This window comes from Leiobunum rupestre, chromosome 4, assembly GCF_980474605.1.
Source record: "Leiobunum rupestre chromosome 4, qqLeiRupe1.1.hap1, whole genome shotgun sequence".
Lineage (NCBI taxonomy): Eukaryota > Metazoa > Arthropoda > Arachnida > Opiliones > Sclerosomatidae > Leiobunum > Leiobunum rupestre.
The window spans coordinates 51,972,985-52,000,030 of record NC_143387.1 but is presented as its reverse complement, the minus strand read 5'-3'; the positions used below and the strand labels follow the sequence as shown (position 1 = coordinate 52,000,030).

General features: G+C 40.2%; 1 protein-coding gene across 4 annotated transcripts in view; it reads left to right on the top strand.

Annotated features, from left to right (window-relative positions):
- LOC149948216 (transient receptor potential-gamma protein-like) overlaps positions 1–27,046 on the top strand; it is a 150,967-nt gene that overhangs the window by 111,158 nt on the left and 12,763 nt on the right. For 3 of the 4 annotated variants that reach the window (XM_090173176.1, XM_090173174.1, XM_090173173.1), the window contains 5 exons: positions 3,584–3,754; positions 4,254–4,393; positions 8,123–8,238; positions 8,310–8,570; positions 12,232–12,427. In XM_090173176.1, coding sequence (XP_090029302.1) covers positions 3,584–3,754; positions 4,254–4,393; positions 8,123–8,238; positions 8,310–8,570; positions 12,232–12,427 — 884 coding nt within the window. The remainder of the gene's footprint in view (positions 1–3,583; positions 3,755–4,253; positions 4,394–8,122; positions 8,239–8,309; positions 8,571–12,231; positions 12,428–27,046) is intronic. The other variant, XM_090173175.1, reaches the window with a different exon arrangement.

Below are 27,046 nucleotides of genomic sequence, written 5' to 3'. Positions count from 1 at the left end.
AATTCGCAATCGATAGCTGTGCCCGTGAATGAAATGGAAAGCTGGGTTTTTCCTCCCGTACTTAAGCCTTTGTCTACTTTTCCAGATCGATTGCAGCGCCACCTCTGATAATTTCTAGAAGGAAAATATCTTAGAGGGTAAACTTCTAAGACTCGGATAAGAAAAATTGTTTTGGCCTACTTTACTATCTGTTCCGTCACTTTAATATATAGAAACCAAAAGGTTCAGATCATCACCACGTTTTTTAAAATATTACATAAATTAAATCTTCTATAAAATAAAACAGGAATCCATACCTCTACTTGGAATGCTTATCCTGCCGTATCGCGTATGGTAAGATCACTCGGACGACTTTGGCCCCGCCTACTAGATAAAAAATCCCTTTTTGCACGCGCTCCCCTCTCACGTTGTTGTTTGTTAATTTAACATAGTGACGTGAAAAAAACCGTCAGCCACATCGAGACGAAAATCTGCCACTATAAGCATTCCAAGTAGAGGTATGAATTCCTGAATAAAATTAATACCTTAGTTTAAAAACATCGTAACTAGACATACATTAAAGCTAGAGTTGCGATTTTTTTTAACCTATAAGGCAACGAAAAGTATAAATCGACCCCTGAGAACAAAAATCACGTAAATCTTAAAAAGATACGATTTGATTTCCCTTAGGAACTTTATAAAAAATTGCACTTTCAGTCATAAATAAAATTATCTATAGAAGCCATTGAAACAAAGCGCTACTTGAACTCACCAACGAGGCTAGTGAAAAAGAGCGAAAGATTGTAAATCAGCGAAACTGGAATCGTATTCACTGTCGGAAAAGCCGATTGAATTCCATTAAAGGGAAAGTTTTTGGGCATTTTGGAAATTTCGCCTATCCTTAATTGGAAATAGTCAAAACTTCTTGTAAATATCTTTCCCGTCCATTACCCTCGCGGACATTCGCCAAGAAGCAGTTCTAAAGTTGCTCTTGAAAAATCTCCCATCGATTCTTTCCAAATCTCGAGTAGAGCAGCATCGCCCCTCTCCGGGGGGTACTCAGGGGGGCGCGTTTGAGAAGGCAGAGTTTCGATGGCCATTTATAAAAATGGCATTACAAAATGATCCCGGTTCTTTGGATGCCGGAGCTCGTACATGAATCAAAGTCCGATAAATTCTGGCAGGCGAGTGGGAAGTATGGAGGGGAAACTGATTCGTAGCCTCGAAACGAAAGGGTCAGTTTGGGTCAAATCTAGGGAAGCCAGGATCTGTCAGGCCGCGCCGCCCGCGTTATCCCGAAAAGGCGGACGATTCGAAGATGGACTGACCACTAATATTATTCGCCAGTGGTCATCAGCGTAGAGTCGCTTATGCCGGCTGTTTTTACGTTGTTCTAGAGTGGATGAGTTCACTGACCGAGGCTTATCTTGATATTATTAATACGTAATTCCAGTTAATGCCACAACGTGTTTATTACGGAGCTATTACAACTTACCATACCTTTCATAAGCACCATGAGGAGACAATTATACGCAGGGTGGCCAGACTCCTATATTTCCTATATTTCCCTATACTTTTAATGACTTCGTATAAATTCCTTTATTTTCACCTATTTTCCTATATTTTCCTATAAATTTACGCTCTTTTGAAAATGAAACAACTTATTTTGTACTTGTCATAGAACATCTAGTTCTAACACTGCCAATTTCGAACAAAATCTTGAAATGTACGGGCATTGTAAATCTGCTAAGTGATCCAATAAATTCAATAATGCAAGAAAGCAGTGTATTAAAAGTTATCAATATTCTAGGTGATTCGAGTCAAAGAATACAGATATGCAATAATTATTTTATTATTTTTCCGATATTTTCCTATTTAGTGTCCTATAATTTCATTTAATTCGCCGGTTTAGTTTCCTATATTTTCCTATAATTTGCCTTTAAAATTCCCATTTTTCCTATAAAACTTCCAAGCCTTTCCCTGGTCACCCTGTGATACGTTCAGCCATGGACAGTAAATTAAGAGGACAGGTTTTCGATACCCTTCCACAGTGCATTTTATTTCTCCCCGCGTATCAATCAGCTCGAGAGACTCCGAGGGAGTCTTGCAAGGTCGTTTGTAACACGTGATCTTAAAATTTCAAAATGACAATCTAATGCCCGGTTGATATTGTTACGTAATTTTTGCGCTTTATATTTTAGTAATTTTTAATTTTGGTTTTTTAATTCAATAAAAACTATCAACTGATATTTAGTATATCATATTTAATCTATAAAAACGTGAAAAAATACCTTTTGACGTAAAAATGTACTTCGTGTTTATCTTTTTTCTTTTTTCGAACAGTATCGTCCACTCTTATCGATTTTTTTTTCAAATAACCTTGGCCGACTCCCTTAGTTTGATTGGTTTACGGGGGCTAAAACCAGGCTTTTTACCGATCCTCCAAAATCTACTATCCATGGTTCAGCGTAGCGAAGAGTAAATAAATTTTACAAAGGGTGACGTTTAAGTTTAACGTAAACTCTCTGAAGAATACACAAAAGTGTAATTTTGTTGCATTAGCCAACCCATTCGTAGCTTGCTCGTGGGTGTGGCTTGTCTTCGCTGCCATGGTAACGCGTATAGGTCAGCCTGGACATTAAGACGCGCATGGCGGTCACGTGATTATTTCACGGGATCGTGTGGCGTGAAATTAATTACCTAGCATTTTGAAGGGTGTTAACCAAAAAACGATACATGGCCAATAACTTCAAATGTGTTTTAGCTTGGAATTAGACATTTTCAGGACACATAGAACGTGCAGGCGGTCACTTAAGTATGTCAATAAAATTTTGGTACTTAAGCATGAGTACTTGTCGAGTGATTAGCCCTTCTACCTGATCTCTGGTACATTATTTTCATCACGACCTTCTGGTTTTGTACAAAATCTTTGGACTTGTTATTGGTCAAATTTGGGATCACGTTTCTAATTCAAACAAACTTTTTATCTCTATGGTTCTCGAGATACATTTTTAATGACCTTGAAGACATGGAATGACCTTGAAGACTTTGTTCAAAATCATGGAAATTTCCGTTATCTCCCTGCACGTTCTATGTATCCTGAAAATTTCAAATTCCTATCTAAAACACGTTTTGAGTTATTGACCCTGTATCGTTTTTTAGTTAACAACCTGTATATACTTTAGCCAAGCTCATATCCGTGATTTTAGAAATTGATGCAAATTTTCATAGTTTTAATATATAGTTGGAACATTATTTCATCGGTCCGCGTGTAATCTGATTATCGGCCCGTCGATCTCTCGGCCGCCCTAGGGCCCCGATACTCTCGATGTTTGTGCTCCGAAATGAAGAGCGGAGTACTCGTTATTAGGTTATCGACCATCGTCGTCGGCAAAGAGTGTCACTTAAAATGTAAATGTTTGGGCGAAACAAACAGGCCCGGGAAATTAGAAAATTTAATCCGTAGCGGGAAAATAAGGGTGGCCCTCGGAGTGGGGCGTGTCGCTCTCGAAGCGACCTACTCGGGTGGGGTGGGGGGAAGGGGGTTGTTTTTGCGGGGACACGCGGAGCTTTTAATTCTATTGGATGTATAACGGGTGTTCAGTTTCTGCCGCAGTTCTGCTGATCTTGGCGTCCCAGAGTCGAGAGACGGTCATCGACGAGCAATTCGGTTCCGGGGACAAGTGCAAGAATCAGACGGACCTCGCCAACGCCACCACCAAGCGGGGAGCCCCGCCGTCTATCGTCGAGTGGATGATACTGGCCTGGGTCGCCGGTAAGAGATCCCACTCACTCTATCTACCTCTTTATACGTACCGTTGGCAATCGAGAGAACGGTAATTATCTAAAAGCCTCGAGCTAAAACACACTGGCCGATGGATTATTCAGCGGCAACCTAGTACGAGTTTAGTTGACAATGCGCCCGTAGAAATGCTAATATACGCTATCGCAATTTGTAAGAACAACTTACAAGTTAACAAACTTGAAATTCGCTGACGTTTCTTAGTAACTCGCTTTTTCCCCGTTTTCAAAAGTGGTCGCGATCCAACGCGAAAGCTTTGCTACACTTTAGACGTTGAATTCCCGTTCTAATCCGATAGAAATGATTTCTATAGCTACGTAAACCGTATATTTACGGCACTCTGAAATTAGAAACACTAATACAAACAGTTTCCATTAACCCGAAGTAATCTCCATTGTCTTTGGCGATAATCTTTTAAATTTCTGATCTTACAAAACTGTTAAAGCTCTTTCGGGGTATTTTTGCGTTGTAGGTCTAATATGGTTCGAAATCAAGCAGCTGTGGGATGTTGGCTTGACCGCCTACGTCAACGACATGTGGAACATCATTGACTTCATCACCAACTCTTTGTACGTCGCCACTGTGGCTCTTAGAATCGTCGCTTACTTTCAGGTAAATACCGAAGGATCAGAAGTGTATCTAAAAAAGGCCTTTTCATGTCCCGGGTCCTTCGAACTGAAATTTCCAAGTGGGGTGCTCGTGAAGTTCAAGGCGACTGGCCCCTATCGAACTAAGCCCCTAAAAAGCGTGTTTGTGGACCATTTTCCGTCGGGCCCCGGGGATCTTACGCCACCCGCATGGTCCTGAACCGTTTCAGGGGTACATCATTAAATAACTTTTTTATAGTAGACAATTTGTTCTTCAGTTTCCAAGATCTACTACGAGTTTTAATCGTGTAAGAAAGCCAATAATAATCCTAAGCCTTAAAATGGACTTTTCAAAAAAAAACGATTCAACGAAGTATTAATACAGTTTGTTTCAAAAGGTTATGCAAAAATTTCAAGGAGTTGCAGGGGATGAATTGAGAAGTATGCTTGTTGTTTCCCCATTTTCCTATACGATGAGTTAAAAAGCGCCAGAGAGCTTCAAAGTGTGGCCTACTAGCCCCTGGAAGTAGGCTGCAACAAGCGCCAAACCAAGCAGCAGGGACTTTAAATACGGTTTAAGTTTACTTTTTTACGCTGGTTACCTCGATTTGTTTACAAAGTCCTTTTTCACCTCTGCCGTGCAAAGCACAAAAGCATTAACGACCACATTTTCGATTTCAAGATTTTGGTTTTATTTCACCTTATTTTATACGTTAAATTCAATTTTGAACTAATTTTCGAATTTAAAATTTTTGTTCTTAGAGAAATGACTTGTTGCAAAACGCATTATTTTAGGTTTTTGCATTATTTTCAAACCAAAAACGCATTAATGTGTTTATTTTCTTTAAAAGTCAAATCAAGACGCATTTTTTCGCGTTTTAAGACATAAATAGTCCAACGTATACGTGGTAAAAAGCATTTTTTAATGATATTTCTGAATCATCGTTTGGCCTGTAAATTGTTTAGTACCAGAATATAATTTGAGTTGAAAAATCCAAGTCTACTATATAAACTTGAAAGAAGTAAGTTGGGGTATCTTAAGGCAAAGAAAGTTTGAATTTCGCGGGTTTTCTCCATATTTTGGTTTTGGTCGTTAATGCTTTTGTGCTTTGCACGGCAGACCTATCACACGAACCCAAACGTTAATGTTCGCATTTCCCTGCTGCTTGGTTTTGCGCTTGTTGCAGCCTACTTACAGGGGCTAGTAGGTCACACTTTGAAGCTCTCTGGCGCTCTTTTCACTCATCGTAGGAAAATGGGGGAAAAAACCGGCATACTTAACATTTTTGCATAACCTTTTGAAACATCCTGTATACACAGAGCCTGGACCTGCCAGGCTCTCTTTATTTGGTCTTTGCCACTTAATTGGGCTCAAAGCGGTGCCAAAAATAAGGACTGGTTTTCTAGTGTAGTGAACTGTTGGGTTGCGTGGCATGAAGGGCTCTCCACCACCCTGCTACCGTCCTACGCATTGTAATCCGGACCCCTAAATTAATTACTTTAAAAACGTCGCTAGATGACTTGGGCTTAAGGTGGTGCCTTGGGTATTAGCTTAGCTGATTATTATTATTATTACCTTTGAACCTAAAATATTTAACTTTGTCCAATTTTCAAATTGGTGTTTTTATAATTAACGTGGGCTTCTTGTTTGAATGTAGTTTATTCTTAACCGCTCACTACACCGCCGTTGAGATTTTACCACCGCGGAATTTATAGGCTATCGAGATTTTTTTATTCGGGATTTTAGTATCGGGGTTTTTTTTTTGTCGCGATTTTTTATGTCGAGATTCTGTCCAGTCACCGCTTCTACGACACAACTTTAACTTTGGTAATATCACGTGCGCGTGCAAGCCGCGCGTAGTCGTCGTAAATATCTTGTAAATATTGTCATTGGCGATAGCACGAATTTTGAAAACACTACGCTCTACATCTACGTCTACCAACAAAGACCAATACGCCATATTGAGCAGTCAGCTTTCCTGATTTCTTTAGTCATTGTCGTAAACTTATCGTCTAATTAATACCAAAAATGTGTCAATCGGACCTATTTCTAATGAATGTTACTAGCGAAATACAAGTTGGGAGGGGAGAAGGGAAAGCAGGGCCGGATTAAGACTTTATGGGGCCCTAGGCCCAAGTTAATTTTGGTGCCCCCTTTCAATAGCGAGCGAAGTGAGCTACACTCTTACTCAATTTATAATTGAGAAATGGATAGAAAATTCATTTTGCTGCCAGATTTAGTATGTCGTCAGGGGCTAGACGGCAGTCCGTCGGACAATGTGACGTTTTTGGTTCATAGGGGTGAACGCATTTACTAAAATTACTCCGGAAAATATTTTGTGAAAAGCAAATGATTAAAGTTTTGTACTTTCATTTTTTTCGAACCCTCTTGGTGCCCCTTGTCGGCTTGGTGCCCTAGGCCGTGGCCTATTCGGCCTATTGGTTAATCCGGCCCTGAGGGAAAGTATGCCTTGGGGAGGGAAGGAAGTTAAAACCAACAAATAACGCCTCGTAGTGAGGAACGGAGGAACTAAGTAGCACTGGTCAAAGTTGGTATATTTTTTGATTTTTCGTCGTTCTATGGAGATGCTATCGCCATATACCTACGATATAATACCATAGACTAAAAAAAGACCCAGAAAGGACAATAAATAGTCTTTTACGTGGTCGATCTCGAGTCGAGCATTCATTAAACCTTTAGCATACGAATGTACAGGGATTGTCACACTTTTGGTAATTATGTCACTTTTGTTAATACGTCTAAATACGACTGACTGACGAATTTTAATCGCGTGAAGCCGGCGTAAAATCCCTTTTAAACTTTATCGGCAGTCGCAAAACGCCAGCGGCAATAGCACATACGGAGCCTTAACCAAGGATCATATATGTTAGACATATAGGATCCTTGCCTTAACGAAATTAGCGCGAGTGTGCAGGGAAAAGAAAGAACTCGAGCGACCCCTTTTGCCGGTCGACGCTGTCTCGGGCCAGCGAACGCGCGAAAGGTCAGCCGAAGGGTCATGGCGCGTGTCATTCGATTTCAGTTCGTACGATTTCGCCTCTTAGTGTTTTCTTTACCCGCTAGAGGGGGTGTCGGCGACATCTCTACTTTCATCAGTGGCACTCTCCTTTACTCTTTCTTTCGCCCCTTGGCCAGGAAATGGAAAAGATAGAACGGCCGTACGTCATTTCCGCCTTTATCTTGGCCTCCATTCGCGTATTGTTTATTCTCATTCTTCTTGGAAGTCGTCATTCTAATGAGACCGATTTCCTAATACGACTTTAATGTCGCCAACCTCCCTTTATTTAGCGGCGCTGGAGTCAGTGGACTAAAATAGCGGACGTTAATGCGTCTTATTTATTGTATTTATTGATTTACGAGCGATATTTGCAATTTCAGTTGATAGGTGGCGCGGTTTTCACAAATGGCGGACGTCGATTTATTATTTTTCCGCGTATTACCAAGAATGTATTGAAGTTACTATGAATATTTCAGTATAGCATTAACCCCTGGTACCATCCTCACAGCTTTTGTGGAGAAAGTTCGTCCGCATTTAAGGCGCATTCAAGCTCATACCATATAGCAAACTGGAATGGGAAAGCAGAGGAATTTAAGCTACAAAGGCTGCGACGATGGGAATTAGAATCCTGTAGTCCAATATTCTAAGTAACTTCAATACATTCTTGGTATTACCGTCAGTATTTATCGAATTATTATTTATATATTTCCTTATTTTGGAATTTGTTTTCCTAGGTTCAAAAGGAAATCGCCATGAACACCGGAACGGCCAAATTCCCCAGACAAGATTGGGACGCCTGGGACCCCATTTTAATCGCGGAAGGCCTCTTCGCCACCGCCAATATCTTTAGGTTCGTACGACGTCGAATGCGGGTATCACTTTTTGGCCGTTCGTCGATTTTGATTCGTCTCCGTCTTGCAGTTCTTTGAAATTGGTGTACATATTTTCGGTAAACCCTCACTTGGGTCCGTTGCAAATATCTCTGGGTCGCATGGTGATCGATATCGTCAAGTTCTTTTTCGTGTACACCTTGGTGCTGTTCGCCTTCGCTTGCGGCATGAATCAGTTGTTGTGGTACTACGCCCACATGGAGCATCAAACCTGCCTTAGCGCCGATCCGGACGGGACGTCGCCCAGAAACGATAGTACTGGCGCTTGCCTCACCTGGAGGAGGTTTTCCAAGTAAGTTGCCTCATTTTCTACCTCACCCTCTTCCAGGGCCGGATTAACGCTATGGGGGGCCCTGTGCAAAGTAGAATTTGGGGCCCCTAAAAAATTCAGACCTTACTTTTTGACTTGAAATAATAATATTAAAAAAAATGAAAAAAACATTTATTTCGAAGATGGGGGCCCGTTAAACTCGGGGCCCCTGTGCCATGGCACACTTGGCATATGCCTTAATACGGCCCTGCCCTCTTCCCCTTCCTTTTATCATCAGCAACGTAATAAACATAAGTATGACATTGAATGATTTCGAAAAATTTTGATCATAGTCTTAGTCGATAGCTACGCCGCAAATTTTTCGTTTTGAAAACGAAACAATTTGAGAGAGTTGGCCGTTTTCGGTCTATCGAAATCTGTCAGCCTTGCCTACGTTCCGGCCTGTATCTCCATTCCGTAAATGGTCGACGATTACGCCGCCGCAAATATTTTACTAAACTGATCGGCGGCGTTTTTGACCGTTATTTTGAATTATCGACTAAGACTATTGAAAAAATTATTACCAGGCAAATGTGATGGTGATAAATTGGAGCGAAAACGTGAAATTCGAAAATAATAACTTTCAGAAACGAAGAGAATGTTTATAGAAATCAATTTTATGTTCCTATTCCATAATTGATCACCATTTTTCTAAGAAAACGTTATTTTTATTGATCCTTCAAATCGGATGTTGGTGCGATTTTTCGGCCACCGTTATCTACCATTTCCAAATACTAAACACAGATGTCGCTGGAAGTTCTCAGTAATTAGGCACATTTTTCAAAACGGACAATCTTTAAAAAAGATGGTATAAAGAAACTAGGATGTGTCATACCATAATTGTATAATATTGTTACATAAGTGTGACACTATTCTTCAGATGCAAAAGTAACTGTATTACGGGCTTCGTCACCGTTTTGCGTCCGCTTGATAACGCGTCACACGTAGCTTTTGACAGCGCCTCGCTAGGGGGAGAGTTTCTTTTTGTGATGACGTCACTCCGTTACTAGCTCTCAGTAAAATATTCCCCAAAGTAACAAACTTATGAAACAATATTACAGACTTAGGGTCATACTTATGTTCATTATGTGACTTATGATTTTACTAGCCAGATTATTAGAAAGAATTGTTCGTAGACGGTGAATAACGTTGGTAAACGAAGGATGGATTGAGCTGTTGTTCAAATAAACTTGAAAATCTCGAAATCAGTCCTAAAATGAAATGTCCAAATCAGATTCAGCTTTTCGAAATCACTCTAAACTTCAAAATCAGGTAGAGGTCCGTTCATAGGGGGTGGGGGGGGGGCGGAGCCGTAAAAGTTTATGTAAGCCCATGCATTTCGCCCAGGGACGCGAGACCTCAAACCACGGCCCTGATCAAGTAGACAAAATTTGCAAGTGTCCGACTCCGACCTTTGATTAAATTTCGACAAAATCAGCGATGACGATTGTAAGAGTTACTCAAAACCCCAATAACGTTTTATATCCTACACAAATCGGGCCCTATTTGGGCTACATTCCTTACAAATGGCGTAATTTATCTTCATATGGAATTTAGAAGAAACAGTAAAACGACTGCGCCTAAACTTAAAATTTTTTGTCATTAGTCCTTAAACGGTCCACCATTTTTATCCGTACGCCAAAAACATTCAAAAGATTGGCGAACGTAGATCGCCAGGGGTCGTCCTAATCGCGCTGCAGTGAGTCCCGCTTAAATTTCGATAAATAAATCACGTTAACCTAAAAACAGGACGCAAAAAAAGACCAAGGCTTAGAAAAATATTTCGTTTCGAGCGAAATAACCCTACAAGAAATATATTGTAAATATTAAAATAAGGCCTTGGCTTCCGAGAAAGAGTGATTTATGGAAAACCCTGTAACTGCGTTGTTTTGTCAGCCATTCTTACGCCTATCTAGGCCTCGGCTTTAGGCCTCGGTTTCTGGAAATACACCCGCCTCGAACGACCCGTTTTTTATTTTATGAAAATTCAATATTTTTATGTTATATTTTGGTTGGGGTCTTTTTATCGGCAAAAATTCATTTTGAATCTTCAAACAGTTGACAGGCTTCGAGTCACCGCTCTTCCAGTTTTTTTCCCCTTTCGTATCTGCCCCCCCCCCCTGTCCCCTCTTCTCGCTTTTGACATGTCTTTTAAACGCGTTTATTTGAAGTTAACTCTTTTAAAGATAAGTCTGAGAGGTTTCCCGCTCTTTCAAACGTTTTAGATGGTTTTATTGCTTTAGTGGCCCAATGAATAAAAGGTGCTTCCGTCATAGAGTGGTTCCGTTTCGTTTACTGGCCGCCGCCATCTTGTTTCGACCTGTGCCAAGGTTACGACATTTTGGCCTGCTCATTCGCCAACTTTAATTCCTTTCCATAGTTGCCAGTAATAAGAAAGTAGACCATTTACGCTGATTTCCATAAACTAAGATAGCCCCCTCGAGTGTAGGGAGCTTTTGGTTCGCGTGGGATGAAAGACTTACAACCATCCTCCTGCGCAGTACAACCAGGTCACCCGAAGTAATGGTATTAAAGATGACTTCGGCCTAAGATGGTGCCTTGGGTATTAGCCTACGTGATCATTATTATTCTTGTTAGATGTCCACTAGTCGAGGGGTCCAACATTCTTACAAATCCCGTGCACTCCAGAGAAAAAATGATTTTACCAATATTGAAATCAACTCTTGAAAATCTCGAAACCTGGACGAAAATCGATTCCAAAATCTCGAAATCAGCCTAAAATACCAGAAATGAACGCGAAAATTGTGCTCTTAAACCTCAAAATCAGTTTCTGATTTCTGAAATCACTTGGAGATTTAAAATCCCGCAAAATCTAGGAGCAACAAACACAAGGAGAACGCAGCTAGCCTTTAAACACGCTAACGAAGGGTTGTGTACGAATTTCATTAGACGAGTGTCACGAGCCTTTACGATGAACGTTTTACGGGCGGGGGAGAAGACAATTTCCGAATTTCCCCCTTCCGACGGCAGCCAATGAATACTGTACACAAGAAAATCCACGACTTTTGACGGGTTGCGTTCTCCTTGTGTGGGGTGTTGTGTTTGTTGCTCCTAGCTGCAAAATTGACAAATGTCGAACCACTAGCCACTAGTCAGTTACGTTTCAATAAAACCATATGTAAAATAATCACTCATAAGTATGCCATAAAAGCATTTTCGTTAATGAAACCTTGTTCACGGGATATGACGTAAATTACGTCACTTACAATTCCGTGACGAAATACGCGTCATCAACTTTACTGATGGGAAACGGAAGTTAGTGAGAATTCCTCGCGCGTTTCTGGCTTTGCCCATGTCAAGTTTAGTTCGTGCCTCGCGATCACATGATTTCATTTCCATGGTAAGCATTTTGGCATTTTTAAGTCTGCTTAATGTATGTTCCGCGTCACCCGCGTGAAACAAGGTCTCATTGAAATGTTTTCAATGGAAATGTTATACAGAGGCATATTTATGAGTAATTATGTTACATATGATAAAACGAAGCTCACCTTGAACTACGGTTCTCAAGGTCAGTAACTGTTCACTGTATAGGTTTTAAACAATACTCATTTGTTCATAAAATGCAAGGTTAATATTTTTAAGCCATTCTGCTCAAGGTGCTGTGTCTTTTTATTCGTCGCAGCCTTTTCGAATCATCGCAGACCTTGTTTTGGGCGAGTTTCGGCTTGATCGACTTGGACAATTTCGAGCTGAAAGGCATCAAAAGTTACACTCGTTTTTGGGGAATGCTCATGTTCGGCTCCTACTGCGTTATCAACGTCGTCGTCCTGCTCAATCTGCTCATTGCCATGATGAACCACTCCTACCAAATGATCTCTGTAAGTTTCTGCTCATCAACATTTCGAAAATTTATTTTTGTGATAAATGCCGGGAAACTAGTGTTGTTAATTTTCCGGAAAAATAAAATGCGGGAAAGTTTCCAGAAAATTTTCCGAAAATCGGAAAAATATAAAATGGAACACAAATTATTTTTTAAAGGTTTTTAATATTTTTAACTTTATCAATATAAAATGTCAAATATCAGTAAACATACTACAAAACATTAATAGTGTTACATTGTTAATCAGTTTAAAATAGTCTAGAGGTTTAGTTTTACTTTTAGATTCGAAAAAATGAGGCGATAATACCGCTTTATTTAAATTTGTCAACAATATATTAGACTAATCATGGAATGAAAACATTTTTATTGTTTTCGGAAAAATACGGAAAATTTTCCAGAAAAAAAGACCTCGGTCATTTTCCGGAAAATATTCCGACTTACAACACTACGGAAAGCTATACTAGCCAATCAATTTGGAAATACATGTTCTTACATTCGACGTAGATTAAATACAGTGCGAATGGAGCCTTAGACATTACAAATGTATACCTAAACACTTTATATCGCGATTTATGTGCAATTTTGAGGACGTTGTAGCAAAAACTGTTCGTGCGCGTCGGAAAACTTTGGTTTCCGTTTAGACGAAATCGTTCATCATACGCCGCCATCTGTCGTTTTCTTATTGATTGTTTACGTCAGAAATCTTTTTTATTTGGAACTTGACAGGCACGCGTTATCGACAGTTACTGGAAAATCTCTTCCAAGATATTCTGCACGATGGGAGTACCCCCTTTCTGTCTGAGGTGTGCGTTTATTTCTGTTATACTATTAAAATTTCCACCTTGACAACTGAACACCGATATGGCGTGTGACTAAACTTTTTCGAACTTTTATCAAATATTTCTAATAACGTAAATAAATAATATCAAAAGTAGGTAATATACCTCTTACGAGGGAAATCAGTCTCATAAGGCTGTTCCAATCGAAACGCTCAATGTCGATAGATGACCCACTGGAGGTAACTTCAAATTCCATTATGCACTCTCAAAATCGTAACTTTAGAAAATGGCGGCCATTTCAAGATGGCGTCCACGTGGTATCGGAAATGCGAAATATCTTCGGTATTGTTCTACAGGGTGTTTCGAAAGGTTTTGCAAAAATTTGAAGGAGTTGTAGGGGGTGAGTTGAGAAGTATGTCTGTTTTTTCCCCAATTTCCTTCGATGAGTTAAAAGAGCGCCAGAGAGCTTCAAAGTGTGGCCTACTAGCCCCTGGAAGTAGGCTGCAACCAGCGTAAAACCAAGTAGCAGGGAAACGCGAACATTAAGGTTTGGGTTCGTGTGATAGGTAAAAAAGGACTTTGTAAAAAAATCGAGGTAACCAGCGTAAAAAAGTAAACTTAAACCGTATTTAAAATCCCTGCTGCTTGGTTTTGCGCTTGTACCTATAAATTTTCTATCGACCTATAATCAGGACGGATCTATGAACTTTTACTCATCCCATACTAGTGCTCGGAATTGTTTATTCATTATCCACAAAATTTCCGCTTTATTTAACAAAAGTTGGTAAAAAGAATATCATTTTAACTTATTTAATTATGTTTTTTACGCAACCAAGCATTTATTTGAATTAAAATGGCATTTATTTAAATAATTGTTTGTTTTGTTTAAATAATAGGCTTATCCACTTTCGATTTTTTAAACATTTTACAATTATTATTCAAATATTGGTTATTTAAATAAATATTATTTAAATATCGCCGAACGTATTTTATCCATGGATAAAAGTTAATCGAACGCCGACCTCTATCCCATACTCAACTTTATAAAGTCTTACGCCGTATTAATAGTAAAACTAAAATTCAATTTTTCGGAAAACAATATACGTTTTCAAACACTAAATAAGCAATAGTTCCTTTTAGAAAGTAACATGACCTTCTGGTTTAAATGTTGCTCTTACGTCGCAGTCTCTGGTTTTTACAAGTCTACGAGCACGCTGCAGTCGCCAGAGGGAAATAGGTTTTTCTAGCGCGCGTGCAAATCACTCGTGCGAGGAATATACGAATAGAGCTGTGTCTTGTGACGCAAGGGTGACATTTTCGTCGATTACCGAGTACCAAAAAATTGCATATTCGGGTACCCGATTACTCGAATAAGCTGCTCGAAGTTCAAAGAGGGGTTTTTGCAAATTTTTGCGGTGGAAATAATAAACGGTACCTACAAGACGTTCAAACAACAAATTCTTTGAATGACCTTGGAGATGGATTACGGTTTTTAATACGTAGTGCGCCTGCGCGGTTTTTCTTCAAACCATATTAAAAAAATTTGGTTTTTGTCACTTCACGAGTTCGGATGTCGGCTGGTGTTAGAACTTGGGAGTCGTAACTTCCTAAGCAATATACGGACTAACGGTACATTCATAATTTAAAAAATGTATATTGTATTGTTATTTTACTGTCATCTACTATAATTAGGCTAGTAAGCTAGTACACTAGTCTTTTATATCCCACTAGTCAGTACAATGTTACTAAAGTTGTAGAAAATGTGGCTCATTTAAATTAAAGGGATATTTTTCCGCATTGAAAGTTAGTTTATACTCATTTGAAATTTAATTTCCTAATTGCACGAATAAAACCAGCTCCTAATCAAGTATATTCGATAACCCGACTCTAAAAATATTACTCGACTCGAATAAGATAAAATTTCCCCTTAATCAAGTACTCGATTACTCGACTCGACTTTAATATTACTCGACTCGAATAAGAGAAAATTTCCCCTTAATCAAGTACTTGATTACTCGACTCGACTTCAATATTACTCGACTCGAATAAGATAAAATTTCCCCTTAATCAAGTACTCGATTACTCGACTCGACTTCAATATTACTCGACTCGAATAAGATAAAATTTCCCCTTAATCAAGTACTCGATTACTCGACTCGACTTCAATATTACTCGACTCGAATAAGAGAAAATTTCCCCTTAATCAAGTACTCGATTACTCGACTCGACTTCAATATTACTCGACTCGAATAAGAGAAAATTTCTCCTTAATCAAGTACTCGATTACTCGACTCGACTTCAATATTACTCGACTCGAATAAGATAAAATTTCCCGTTAATCAAGTACTCGATTACTCGACTCGACTTCAATATTACTCGACTCGAATAAGAGAAAATTTCCCCTTAATCAAGTACTCGATTACTCGACTCGACTTCAATATTACTCGACTCGAATATAAATTGCCTAAAACCACAGCCTTATCTAATGGCTTAAAATGTACAGTCGCCGGTAAACTACACGATTGTTCAAATATGACAATTCTCGAAGAAACAATAGAAATCGATGCCAATGACGTAATGTAAGAAAACGTATATTTGTCCACGCAAATTAAAATTTTAATTGACTATTAATTATTAAAAGGTAAAGTGATTTTCAATTACATATATTTTACATGGTATTAACTCAGATAGTCACGAAATTTTATATGTATCCACTTGGAATGTTTAAGGAAGACTAAGGTGGCCCTGATGATTCCCAGAGAAAAGGGCGCCGTGTACACCATAATCAAGGAGATATCCCGAGGTGTTTCTCCCCGACTGTTTTCAAACTCGGACGTTGAGTAGACCTTCATGTACCTTGAAAAATCCTAAAGGAAAAAGATTCAATGGTCATTCGTTTTGCCATGCCAAACAAAAATGTTTTTCACAACACAAGTTTAAACTTTCTCTGCGTAAAATAGCATGGCTAAATCACGGATTGCCATTTTAAAAAAATTAAAAAAATACAATTTTGGCAAAACATTTGGGTAAAATCAGAAGTAAATGAACCGAAATGATCGAAATAGAGCTTAGAATCGGAAGGCGTTTTCCTTATGAAAATTATGAGAAAATAGAGTCAAATAAAAGCTAATTTCCATCCCTGTCTTTTGACGCGATAAATTGCACTTGGGAATTGTGGGTATATCTATTTCTATGTTTAAAAAATGGTTTCATAAAAACAAAAATGTTAGGAGTGCGCAGAATTTCAAATTCGGGGTCCAAATGGAACTTCATAAGGAAAACGCCTCCAACATGGGGAGTATAGCAGTCTGCCAGTGGCTTAACTATAAGAATTGGGGCCTCGACCAAAACACTTAAACCTACCCAGCCGTATACAAACCTAACCCGCCATAATTCAGGAATTTCAAGTGGAATCAGACCTTCATTTAATATTGAATTGTTTATAGATACGCATCGGTGTTTCATTCAGATGATAAGATAAAAATTGACAACGCGTTTTAAAACCAGTCTCGAACATAGATTAACCGAATTTATAAGCAAGGACACGTAGCCGAGACTCGCTATAAGATATTTATTATTTTAATTAATAAATTCTTTTATTAACAGCTTTATTTTATGTTTACAAATTTTGTTACGACGCACTTTGGCTTCGGTGAACGTTTTTACAATATGGTCAAGACTATATCGTAAGCTATTGGCGATTTCGTGTCGACGCGTCGGATATTCCAAGAAATCCCAGTGCCTTGGGTATTAGCCTAGCTGATTAAGTGTCGACGGGTTGGATATTCCAAGAAATCCCAGTGCCTTGGGTATTAGCCTAGCTGATTACGTGTTGACGGGTCGGATATTCCAAGAAATCCCAGTGCCTTGGGTATTAGCCTAGCTGATTACGTGTTGACGGGTCGGATATTCCAAGAAATCCCAGTGCCTTGGGTATTAGCCTAGCTGATTACGTGTTGACGGGTCGGATATTCCAAGAAATCCCAGTGCCTTTGGGTATTAGCCTAGCTGATTACGTGTTGACGGGTCGGATATTCCAAGAAATCCCAGTGCCTTGGGTATTAGCCTAGCTGATTACGTGTTGACGGGTCGGATATTCCAAGAAATCCCAGTGCCTTTGGGTATTAGCCTAGCTGATTACGTGTTGACGGGTCGGATATTCCAAGAAATCCCAGTGCCTTGGGTATTAGCCTAGCTGATTACGTGTTGACGGGTCGGATATTCCAAGAAATCCCAGTGCCTTGGGTATTAGCCTAGCTGATTACGTGTTGACGGGTCGGATATTCCAAGAAATCCCAGTGCCTTGGGTATTAGCCTAGCTGATTACGTGTTGACGGGTCGGATATTCCAAGAAATCCCAGTGCCTTGGGTATTAGCCTAGCTGATTACGTGTTGACGGGTCGGATATTCCAAGAAATCCCAGTGCCTTGGGTATTAGCCTAGCTGATTACGTGTTGACGGGTCGGATATTCCAAGAAATCCCAGTGCCTTGGGTATTAGCCTAGCTGATTACGTGTTGACGGGTCGGATATTCCAAGAAATCCCAGTGCCTTTGGGTATTAGCCTAGCTGATTACGTGTTGACGGGTCGGATATTCCAAGAAATCCCAGTGCCTTGGGTATTAGCCTAGCTGATTACGTGTTGACGGGTCGGATATTCCAAGAAATCCCAGTGCCTTGGGTATTAGCCTAGCTGATTACGTGTTGACGGGTCGGATATTCCAAGAAATCCCAGTGCCTTGGGTATTAGCCTAGCTGATTACGTGTTGACGGGTCGGATATTCCAAGAAATCCCAGTGCCTTGGGTATTAGCCTAGCTGATTACGTGTCGACGGGTCGGATATTCCAAGAAATCCCAGTGCCTTGGGTATTAGCCTAGCTGATTACGTGTCGACGGGTCGGATATTCCAAGAAATCCCAGTGCCTTGGGTATTAGCCTAGCTGATTACGTGTTGACGGGTCGGATATTCCAAGAAATCCCAGTGCCTTGGGTATTAGCCTAGCTGATTACGTGTTGACGGGTCAGATATTCCAAGAAATCCCAGTGCCTTGGGTATTAGCCTAGCTGATTACGTGTTGACGGGTCGGATATTCCAAGAAATCCCAGTGCCTTGGGTATTAGCCTAGCTGATTACGTGTTGACGGGTCAGATATTCCAAGAAATCCCAGTGCCTTGGGTATTAGCCTAGCTGATTACGTGTTGACGGGTCGGATATTCCAAGAAATCCCAGTGCCTTGGGTATTAGCCTAGCTGATTACGTGTTGACGGGTCGGATATTCCAAGAAATCCCAGTGCCTTGGGTATTAGCCTAGCTGATTACGTGTTGACGGGTCGGATATTCCAAGAAATCCCAGTGCCTTGGGTATTAGCCTAGCTGATTACGTGTTGACGGGTCGGATATTCCAAGAAATCCCAGTGCCTTTGGGTATTAGCCTAGCTGATTACGTGTTGACGGGTCGGATATTCCAAGAAATCCCAGTGCCTTGGGTATTAGCCTAGCTGATTACGTGTTGACGGGTCGGATATTCCAAGAAATCCCAGTGCCTTGGGTATTAGCCTAGCTGATTACGTGTTGACGGGTCGGATATTCCAAGAAATCCCAGTGCCTTGGGTATTAGCCTAGCTGATTACGTGTTGACGGGTCGGATATTCCAAGAAATCCCAGTGCCTTGGGTATTAGCCTAGCTGATTACGTGTTGACGGGTCGGATATTCCAAGAAATCCCAGTGCCTTGGGTATTAGCCTAGCTGATTACGTGTCGACGGGTCGGATATTCCAAGAAATCCCAGTGCCTTGGGTATTAGCCTAGCTGATTACGTGTTGACGGGTCGGATATTCCAAGAAATCCCAGTGCCTTGGGTATTAGCCTAGCTGATTACGTGTCGACGGGTCGGATATTCCAAGAAATCCCAGTGCCTTGGGTATTAGCCTAGCTGATTACGTGTTGACGGGTCGGATATTCCAAGAAATCCCAGTGCCTTGGGTATTAGCCTAGCTGATTACGTGTTGACGGGTCAGATATTCCAAGAAATCCCAGTGCCTTGGGTATTAGCCTAGCTGATTACGTGTTGACGGGTCGGATATTCCAAGAAATCCCAGTGCCTTGGGTATTAGCCTAGCTGATTACGTGTTGACGGGTCGGATATTCCAAGAAATCCCAGTGCCTTGGGTATTAGCCTAGCTGATTACGTGTTGACGGGTCGGATATTCCAAGAAATCCCAGTGCCTTGGGTATTAGCCTAGCTTATTACGTGTCGACGGGTCGGATATTCCAAGAAATCCCAGTGCCTTGGGTATTAGCCTAGCTGATTACGTGTTGACGGGTCGGATATTCCAAGAAATCCCAGTGCCTTGGGTATTAGCCTAGCTTATTACGTGTTGACGGGTTGGATATTCCAAGAAATCCCAGTGCCTTGGGTATTAGCCTAGCTGATTACGTGTTGACGGGTCGGATATTCCAAGAAATCCCAGTGCCTTGGGTATTAGCCTAGCTGATTACGTGTTGACGGGTCGGATATTCCAAGAAATCCCACTGCCTTTGGGTATTAGCCTAGCTGATTACGTGTTGACGGGTCGGATATTCCAAGAAATCCCAGATCCTTTGGGTATTAGCCTAGCTGATTACGTGTTGAGGATCGGATATTCCAAGAAATCCCAGTGCCTTTGGGTATTAGCCTAGCTGATTACTTGCCAAGAAACCCAAAAAATTGAAATTCGACGGGAAATCTCGAAATCAGGCAAGATAGCCCAAAATCCAACGAATACTCGAGTAATTGCACAATCGCGAAATTCGATGAGAAATCCCGCGTACACATTTTTGTCGAATGTTCAATTGGTAATAGACTTAAGCGGCTTAAGCATTCCTTGCGACAATCATTTTTAAATATTTTTAATTTGGAAAAAGACCGCTCTGCTGTAGCAACTGTGCTACACAGTACCGGCGGAAGTCGGTACTACTCACGTTACTTACGTGATCCGCTATCACGATCGACTGTGGCAGTAGCACCGTTCTATCGGTGGCTATTGAAATACCCAAACTCGGGAGCAACTTCATTTTGGTCAGTTAATCTCTTTTGGTGTAGAGTAGACCTCGCGACATTTTTAATATATTTGGATATTTGAACTACAGTTCTTAATGCATTTGTGTGACTACAGTCTTTAATTAAAAAAACACGTTTCGTGTACACACCGGTACCTAACATAGTTTTCCGACGAGTCCAGGACTCTTTCCTCTTTCTTCGCCCCCCCCCCCTCGTTTAAATTTATAAGTTCTTTAATATCGTTTATTCCCATTCGACCGAAATCCCATTCGACCGAAAGAATTTTAAAATGTAGCCCAATTGGCGGGGTGATTTGGTATTTTATTTATAAGGTATGTACTATCGAAGATCCATGTTTAGGTTAGGTTAGGTTAGGTTAGGTTGGAGTTGGTTAAGTTTACTATTTCAGTTTTGGTTCAGTTACGTTTCTTGACTAGGTGAAGATAAACATAGCAAAAGCCAATTTATATAGCAGCGTTCGGTCGAATGCGACACATAAAAGCGTTCGGTCGAATGGGACACATAAAAACCGCCTTCGGTCGAATGGGATTTCGGTCGAATGGGACTGAAGTCTTTAATATCTCTTTATTCCTCCATATTATATTCGAAAATAAATGGCACCTAACCAGGCAAAGCCTATAAAATTTTTTATTGTAATTATAGAAGAGACAGTCAGTAATTGAACTACAGCACCAAAGTTTACATATTGTCATATATAATCGTGATCGGGTAAATTAAAATGCTCGTAAATATTATCACAATTAATTTAACCATTAAAGTCTTCATTCCAAACCCATAGAGCTTAAATTTTTGTTTTCTACCTTTATTCATTTTAATAAAGCAAAATTTTTTTCTTCAATGGCACTGTATTATTACTGTGCCTAATGGAATACAGAGCAAGACTATTAATTATGGACTAATAATTTCCATAGTTCGTTAATCTTAGACTAACGAAGTATGGAAATTATTCCCCACACGGGCCACACCTGTTTAAGTTGAAAGAGATTTTTCCCTGGTAGGCCCAAGTTTTCCAAATTTTTCATTGGTCATTGTAAATTTCTATAGGCCTCACAGATAAGTAGATAGGGGAGCTCTAGCTCCGTGGAGTCCGTGGGGAGAACGCTGAAATAGTGGCGGTCAGTATACACAAGGGCCCCCACTCAAATCTTCACATTATTTATAGGAAAAATAGGATTATATTTCTAAAAATATAGGACTTTATAGGACTATTTTTTCAAATTATAGGATTTTATAGGACTAAATATGCTATTTCTTTTACTAACTTTATGCATTTAAAAAACAAAATCTATATTTAGTGAAATATATCTTTGATTTTCACTTGAAAAATAGAAACTATTGAATCATTTCATCACAAAAATATACTAGTAGCTAACCATTTTAACAATAACAAAACTATAGACTAGAGTGACTTTGTAGAGGAATTTATGCTATAGCTACATCTAGCAATTTAACAGAGTGGCGGGATTTGAAATGGGCAAAATATCAAAATTATAGGATTTTATAGGACTTTTTAGGGATTTTGCTAAAAACATAGGATGTTATAGGACATTTTTGAAAATATAGGATTTTATAGGAATTATAGGACCTCTGGGGGCCCTGTATACACTATACGAATGCCTCAAAGAGAAAAAAAATTCAACTTTTTATTTAATTCTCGAAATTTTTCCTCTTTTTACACAGCTAACAATATAATTTGAGCGAGTCCCGTGGACTCTTTACCCCCTTCTAAAGACATTTTTTTAGGAGTCCCGTGATTTTTTTCAGGGGTTTTTGACGCGTGGACTGCCGCTATTTACAAGTCTGACTCCACGTTACTTCAACGTTATTAGACCTAATCTACCGCGTTCTTTTTTCCAAATACTAATTTTGAACACCGATAGATGGCACTATTACGTAGGGGGTCAGAATAATGTAGATGGGAATTTTGTGTATATAGCTGAAAGCCCTCACACGATATGCGCCATATTTTACGTGTTAAACCAAATGTAAACGTTCCGAAATACAAGAAATGTCAGTCGACACAGGTTCTCACTCAGGGTTAGAGTTATGGACTAATGGCCTTTCGCAGAATGAATCAAGTGGCCTCAATCACACCGTGGCACCCGGCCTGGATCCCCGTTAGTACGCCAACCAATGTTTCGGGAAAACCCTTTTGATGTAAGGTAAATCTGGGTAGGTTCCGAGCACCTGCATTTGAAGGGCAGTCAAAAAGGATATGGGAGACATCCTCACGCGTGCCACACCGAATACAGGAGTTGGTGGGGCTCAGCCGAAAACGATGTAGCAAAGCCTTGGTAGGAAGTCTGCCGCAACCGAGCCTCGCTAGCAGGGTGTCATCCCGTCGCCTAAGATTAACGCGCGTAATAGCACGAGATTCGGGACTAAGCTTCGCATCGCGAAGAGGCCAGGGATCGGCTAGAGACAGCCAGTGCCGTGTCCATGCCGAGATAATAGCCCGTCCACACGCACTCTTTAACTCCGCTAGAGTAGAGGGAAGGAGGAAGTCAATCCGCCCAGGGCGCGGGGTCTTAGTAATCCCCGCGAGACTGTCCGCCAATTCGTTTCCCGGTATTCCCACGTGTGCCGGACACCACAACAGAGTTATGGAACTAGAGTACTCGTCACAGAGGGCATGAATTAGTTGAACCACTGGATCAGGATAAAGTTGAGTAAGGGCGTTTTTTGAATCCGAGCAGATTACTAGCGGCCCGTGGAGATGATACGACGCGTAGGAAAGAGCCATTTGGATAGCGAACAACTCAATCCTATTGATGGGGTGCCCGGAATCCAAGAATGATTTCGCAACGACTTTCAGTGCAGGAATCCTGAGTCAAGCGCGTTCTTGGAGTAAGGTTCGAGAGTCGCGAAGAAAAGCTGGCGGAGTGCTTCCGAACTGTGATCCTCTTTGGGAGCTGTGAGCCACCGCGGCACAACTGTCGCTGTTCGAGGTTCCCATGGCGGGGTTGACTTGAGGGGAATGTCCCGCCTGGTGGAGCTAGTGGAAGAGCCACGTTAGATTGTGAACCTGAGCCAATCGCCCGGAGAAGAAAGGGGAGCCTGTCCAGAGGAAAGTGGTGCTCCACGATCTCCACGGGAGCTACTGTCTTCCTCATGAGAGCTGGATAGAAATCCGGAGTATAGTGCATCCAAAAAAATATTTTCCAAATACTAATTTTGGTCACCGATAGATGGCACTAATACGTAACGCATCCAGAAAATATGGGTCTTCCGCTATCTGTTTCTTCCGTGCTCTTCCCACGGGCACTTTTCCAGCGTAAGGTATCTATGCTATTTCATATATCTATGGGTACGAGCGTATGGAATTTTAGCATTACAGATCAGCGGGCTTTCGTATTTCTATTAACGTCTAAGAGACTATAGGATCTCTGCTCTAGGCTCTACGTAAAAAATTGTTGTCTTCGTATTTTCAGTTTTAGCAGAATGAGTTTGACGAATTATCGTGTTATTTTGTAAAAGACTTCGCACTTCTTCTATGGGAAATGGCTTTCTATTGATTTATTTGAAATTGAAATATATTGTTAAGCCTGGTCAAAGGACCAAAATTGTCAATTAATTCAAAATTTAATTTATAGAACAAAGATTTTGATCATTCCTAGATTTTCCATTTTAGCCCCGCGAAACGTGTCTGACCAACCTCGCGGAAGTTACGCCACTGGGTTGATCTGAAATGACCTTGTCTTCAAGCCCGCCACGCAAAGCAATTGAAATCATAGGACACTGAATGAGCTTTCAATAGACGTATAGAACATCCCATTCTGAGAATGTGAACCGGAGATATGGCGCGTTTAGGATATCGCGTTTTGAGAATGCATAATGGAATATAGCCTATTCCATTGCATTATCTATTAGACTATCAACCTTCAAAGTTTCGTCCGGTATCATCACTTGTGAAACAGACCAATACACCGGGCTCATGAATGATATTGGAATATAATATACTCTAAACTACAGAAAATTATTGCAGGAAGTATCAGGGTTGTTCAAAATGCATTTTGAGTTAGAAAAAGGATTTTGCATTTTATATTTTGCATTTTTAGTTTCTAGGAAACTATTGTGCATTTTACATTTTGCATTTTGTGGGTTTGATATAAGGAAATACATTTTCAAAAGGTTTTTACTCTGGTACCATCATCGCAGCTCTTTTAGAGAAAGTTCGTCTGCTATTTCCTCCCAAGTAATCATTAGGTGGTTTCTTTCGAATATTCTCGGACTAAAAGTGTACTCTTTTTACCCTAAAACGTTTTATTCGCCTGTTCCGGGGATGAGAATTACTCCGGCCCATAACCTATTCACTTTTTCCGGAGTATTTGGGCTACTCTTTTTACTCCTTCTGAAAAGGAGGTGTAAAGGAGTTAATCGGATTTTGTCGTCTGCTAGCCACAGGCAGCCATTTTGGAAACACGATTTACTCAGACTCAAACTATTCGCCACCACAGAATCGGAGTAAAAAGATATTTTGCATTCTGAGTGATGGAGAAAGTATTTTGCATTTTGAAAAAAAAAGCATTTTGAACAACCCTGGGAAGCATAGAAATTTAAATTTTATATTACGAATCACCTTATTTTGCTAGCTTTAAGAAATACAAAAGGGCCCCAAAATCCTTCTAAAAGTAAAAAAGGGGTCCAATCCTACACTAGGTCTACCTACGAAATGAACGGGGACAGTGGCGGCGCCAGGGGTAGGCTACGCAGGCTACAGCCTACTTATATTTCGCTTGTTAGGGCCCCAAATCTAGATGAAGGGGCCCCGAATAGCCCCCTAAAATGATTTGCGAAACTAGAAATATCAAAATCCGAATTAAAAGCCTGCTGTTTTTAAGTTGCGAACACTGAACAGTGATTTCTAATATTTTTTCGAACGCAGCCTTGATTCGTTGTAGTTGCTAAACTAGCTACTTCAAAAAGTGTTGCATCGTTAGACAGACGATAAATTGCGCGGCTTTCCGACTCTCAGAGTCCCAATTTCCAAAATAAAGATAAAATAAAGAGTGGCAACTGGCAAATGTTTTTGCAACAATTGTAAGTGAAACTGGAGAATGCTGTTGGAGGATGTTGCCCATATGTGCATTGTTATGCTCATCGACTAAAAAAAATAACTTCCGAGTACATTTAAACAGTCATGTACATTTCTTTTGTAAATTATTAAAAATAAACCGGTTTTGTCACAGTTTTGTTTTGTTAGTGTACGTAAAGGGGGGGGGTCAAATTAAAGAATTAAGTAGCCTACCCATAGTAATATCCTGGCGCCGCCACTGAACGGGGAGATTTTAAAATTATATTCTACACACAAATTTCACATCTAATTTTAGCGCGGTGCAGCGAGCAGTTGAAAGTACCCCATTGAAGCGCTTAAAGGGAATATAACCAATCTTTGCGGAAGACCCCTTCAATTTTTCAAATTACCCTGTACAGTGGCGCCAAACATTTCTAAAGCCAAAGGCAAGAGCGGCCAGAGCTGCCAACGTTGGTGTTCCACACCAAATACCCGAGGTTATATTCCCTTTAAGCGTGAGAGGTACTATACCACGAGATTACTCACACAGTTAGCATTAAGTAGGGCGCCCCGGTTTCCCTTAATTACGGGCCCACGATAATAGAGGGCGCGACCAGTTTTTTTCTTAAAAAATGGTTTCATTTCGCTAGTTGGCGAGGGAGATCGGAAGAGGAAAAATGGGGAGATCTCTTCGATTTTAGGCCGATAATCTCCGACAGGGGGCGTCGATAGATTTGGAGCATCTCGAGAGGATGCGGGAGTTAGCCCTCTAGTTGCGAAAGCCCGTACAATGGTCGGTCTCCTTTTTTCCAGCCGGATGATCCCGGGTTCTCGGACGTTGATGGATCGTAGAAGCGGGACCACCCCCTCGACGAGTACCCGCTCTTCCGCCTTCCTCCGATCTTCCCCCTTTTAAAGAAAAGAGGCCCGGAAATGAGAGTCTTCTAAAACGGAAGTAGCTGGTCCCATCTTGAGGGTTTTTCTATTTATCTATCTAGGCCCATCGTCGTCTCTTTCAATTTGGGACTGAAGGCTCTGTTACGCGATGTCCAAGGGCTGACGCCAGGGTGTCAGTGGCTACAATCTTTGGGTTTGCGTTCATTTCGAGTTCTTAATCGGGACGGTGGCGAAGTTCGTTCGACTGTTTAGCTAAAGTTCTGGAAAATAAATGATTTAAAATGGGTTTTTTGTCAATTTTAACGTAATTTGGTTAAACAAAATCACTTGCCTTAAATCAAATTTATTTAAATCAGACAAGCCTGGTAAAATTCGGTATCAATAAAGTTTAAAATATTATTACTTTCAAATTAACGAATTTAATTGAAATTATCAACACGTTTTGGTACAACCCTTACAAAACCTTTCTATAGACATTTCTATAAAGCGGTTTTATAAAATATTAGTAGATAAATTGTGAAAAATGTCTTTAGAATATTAAGTAAAGATTTCATAGATTGTCTTTAGCAAATGGGTCATTTTTCTAAAATATGTTTTTAAAATATCTATAGAAAAGTTTGAAATGTCTCTATAGATTCCATAGAATAGTTTCTATAAAAATCTTGAAAATTTTCTTTAGTTCGTAAAGAAAACTTCTATAAACATTTAGATGATTTTCTTTAAACTTCTATATAATAGGTTTTTCTTAATTTCTAAATAAATTATTTCAAGGTTTCTTTAAGAATTTATCAGAATTTTTTCATTATTTTATTTCAAATTTAAGCTAATACTTAGTAAAAAAATTATACCGAGCTTTCTACCAGTTT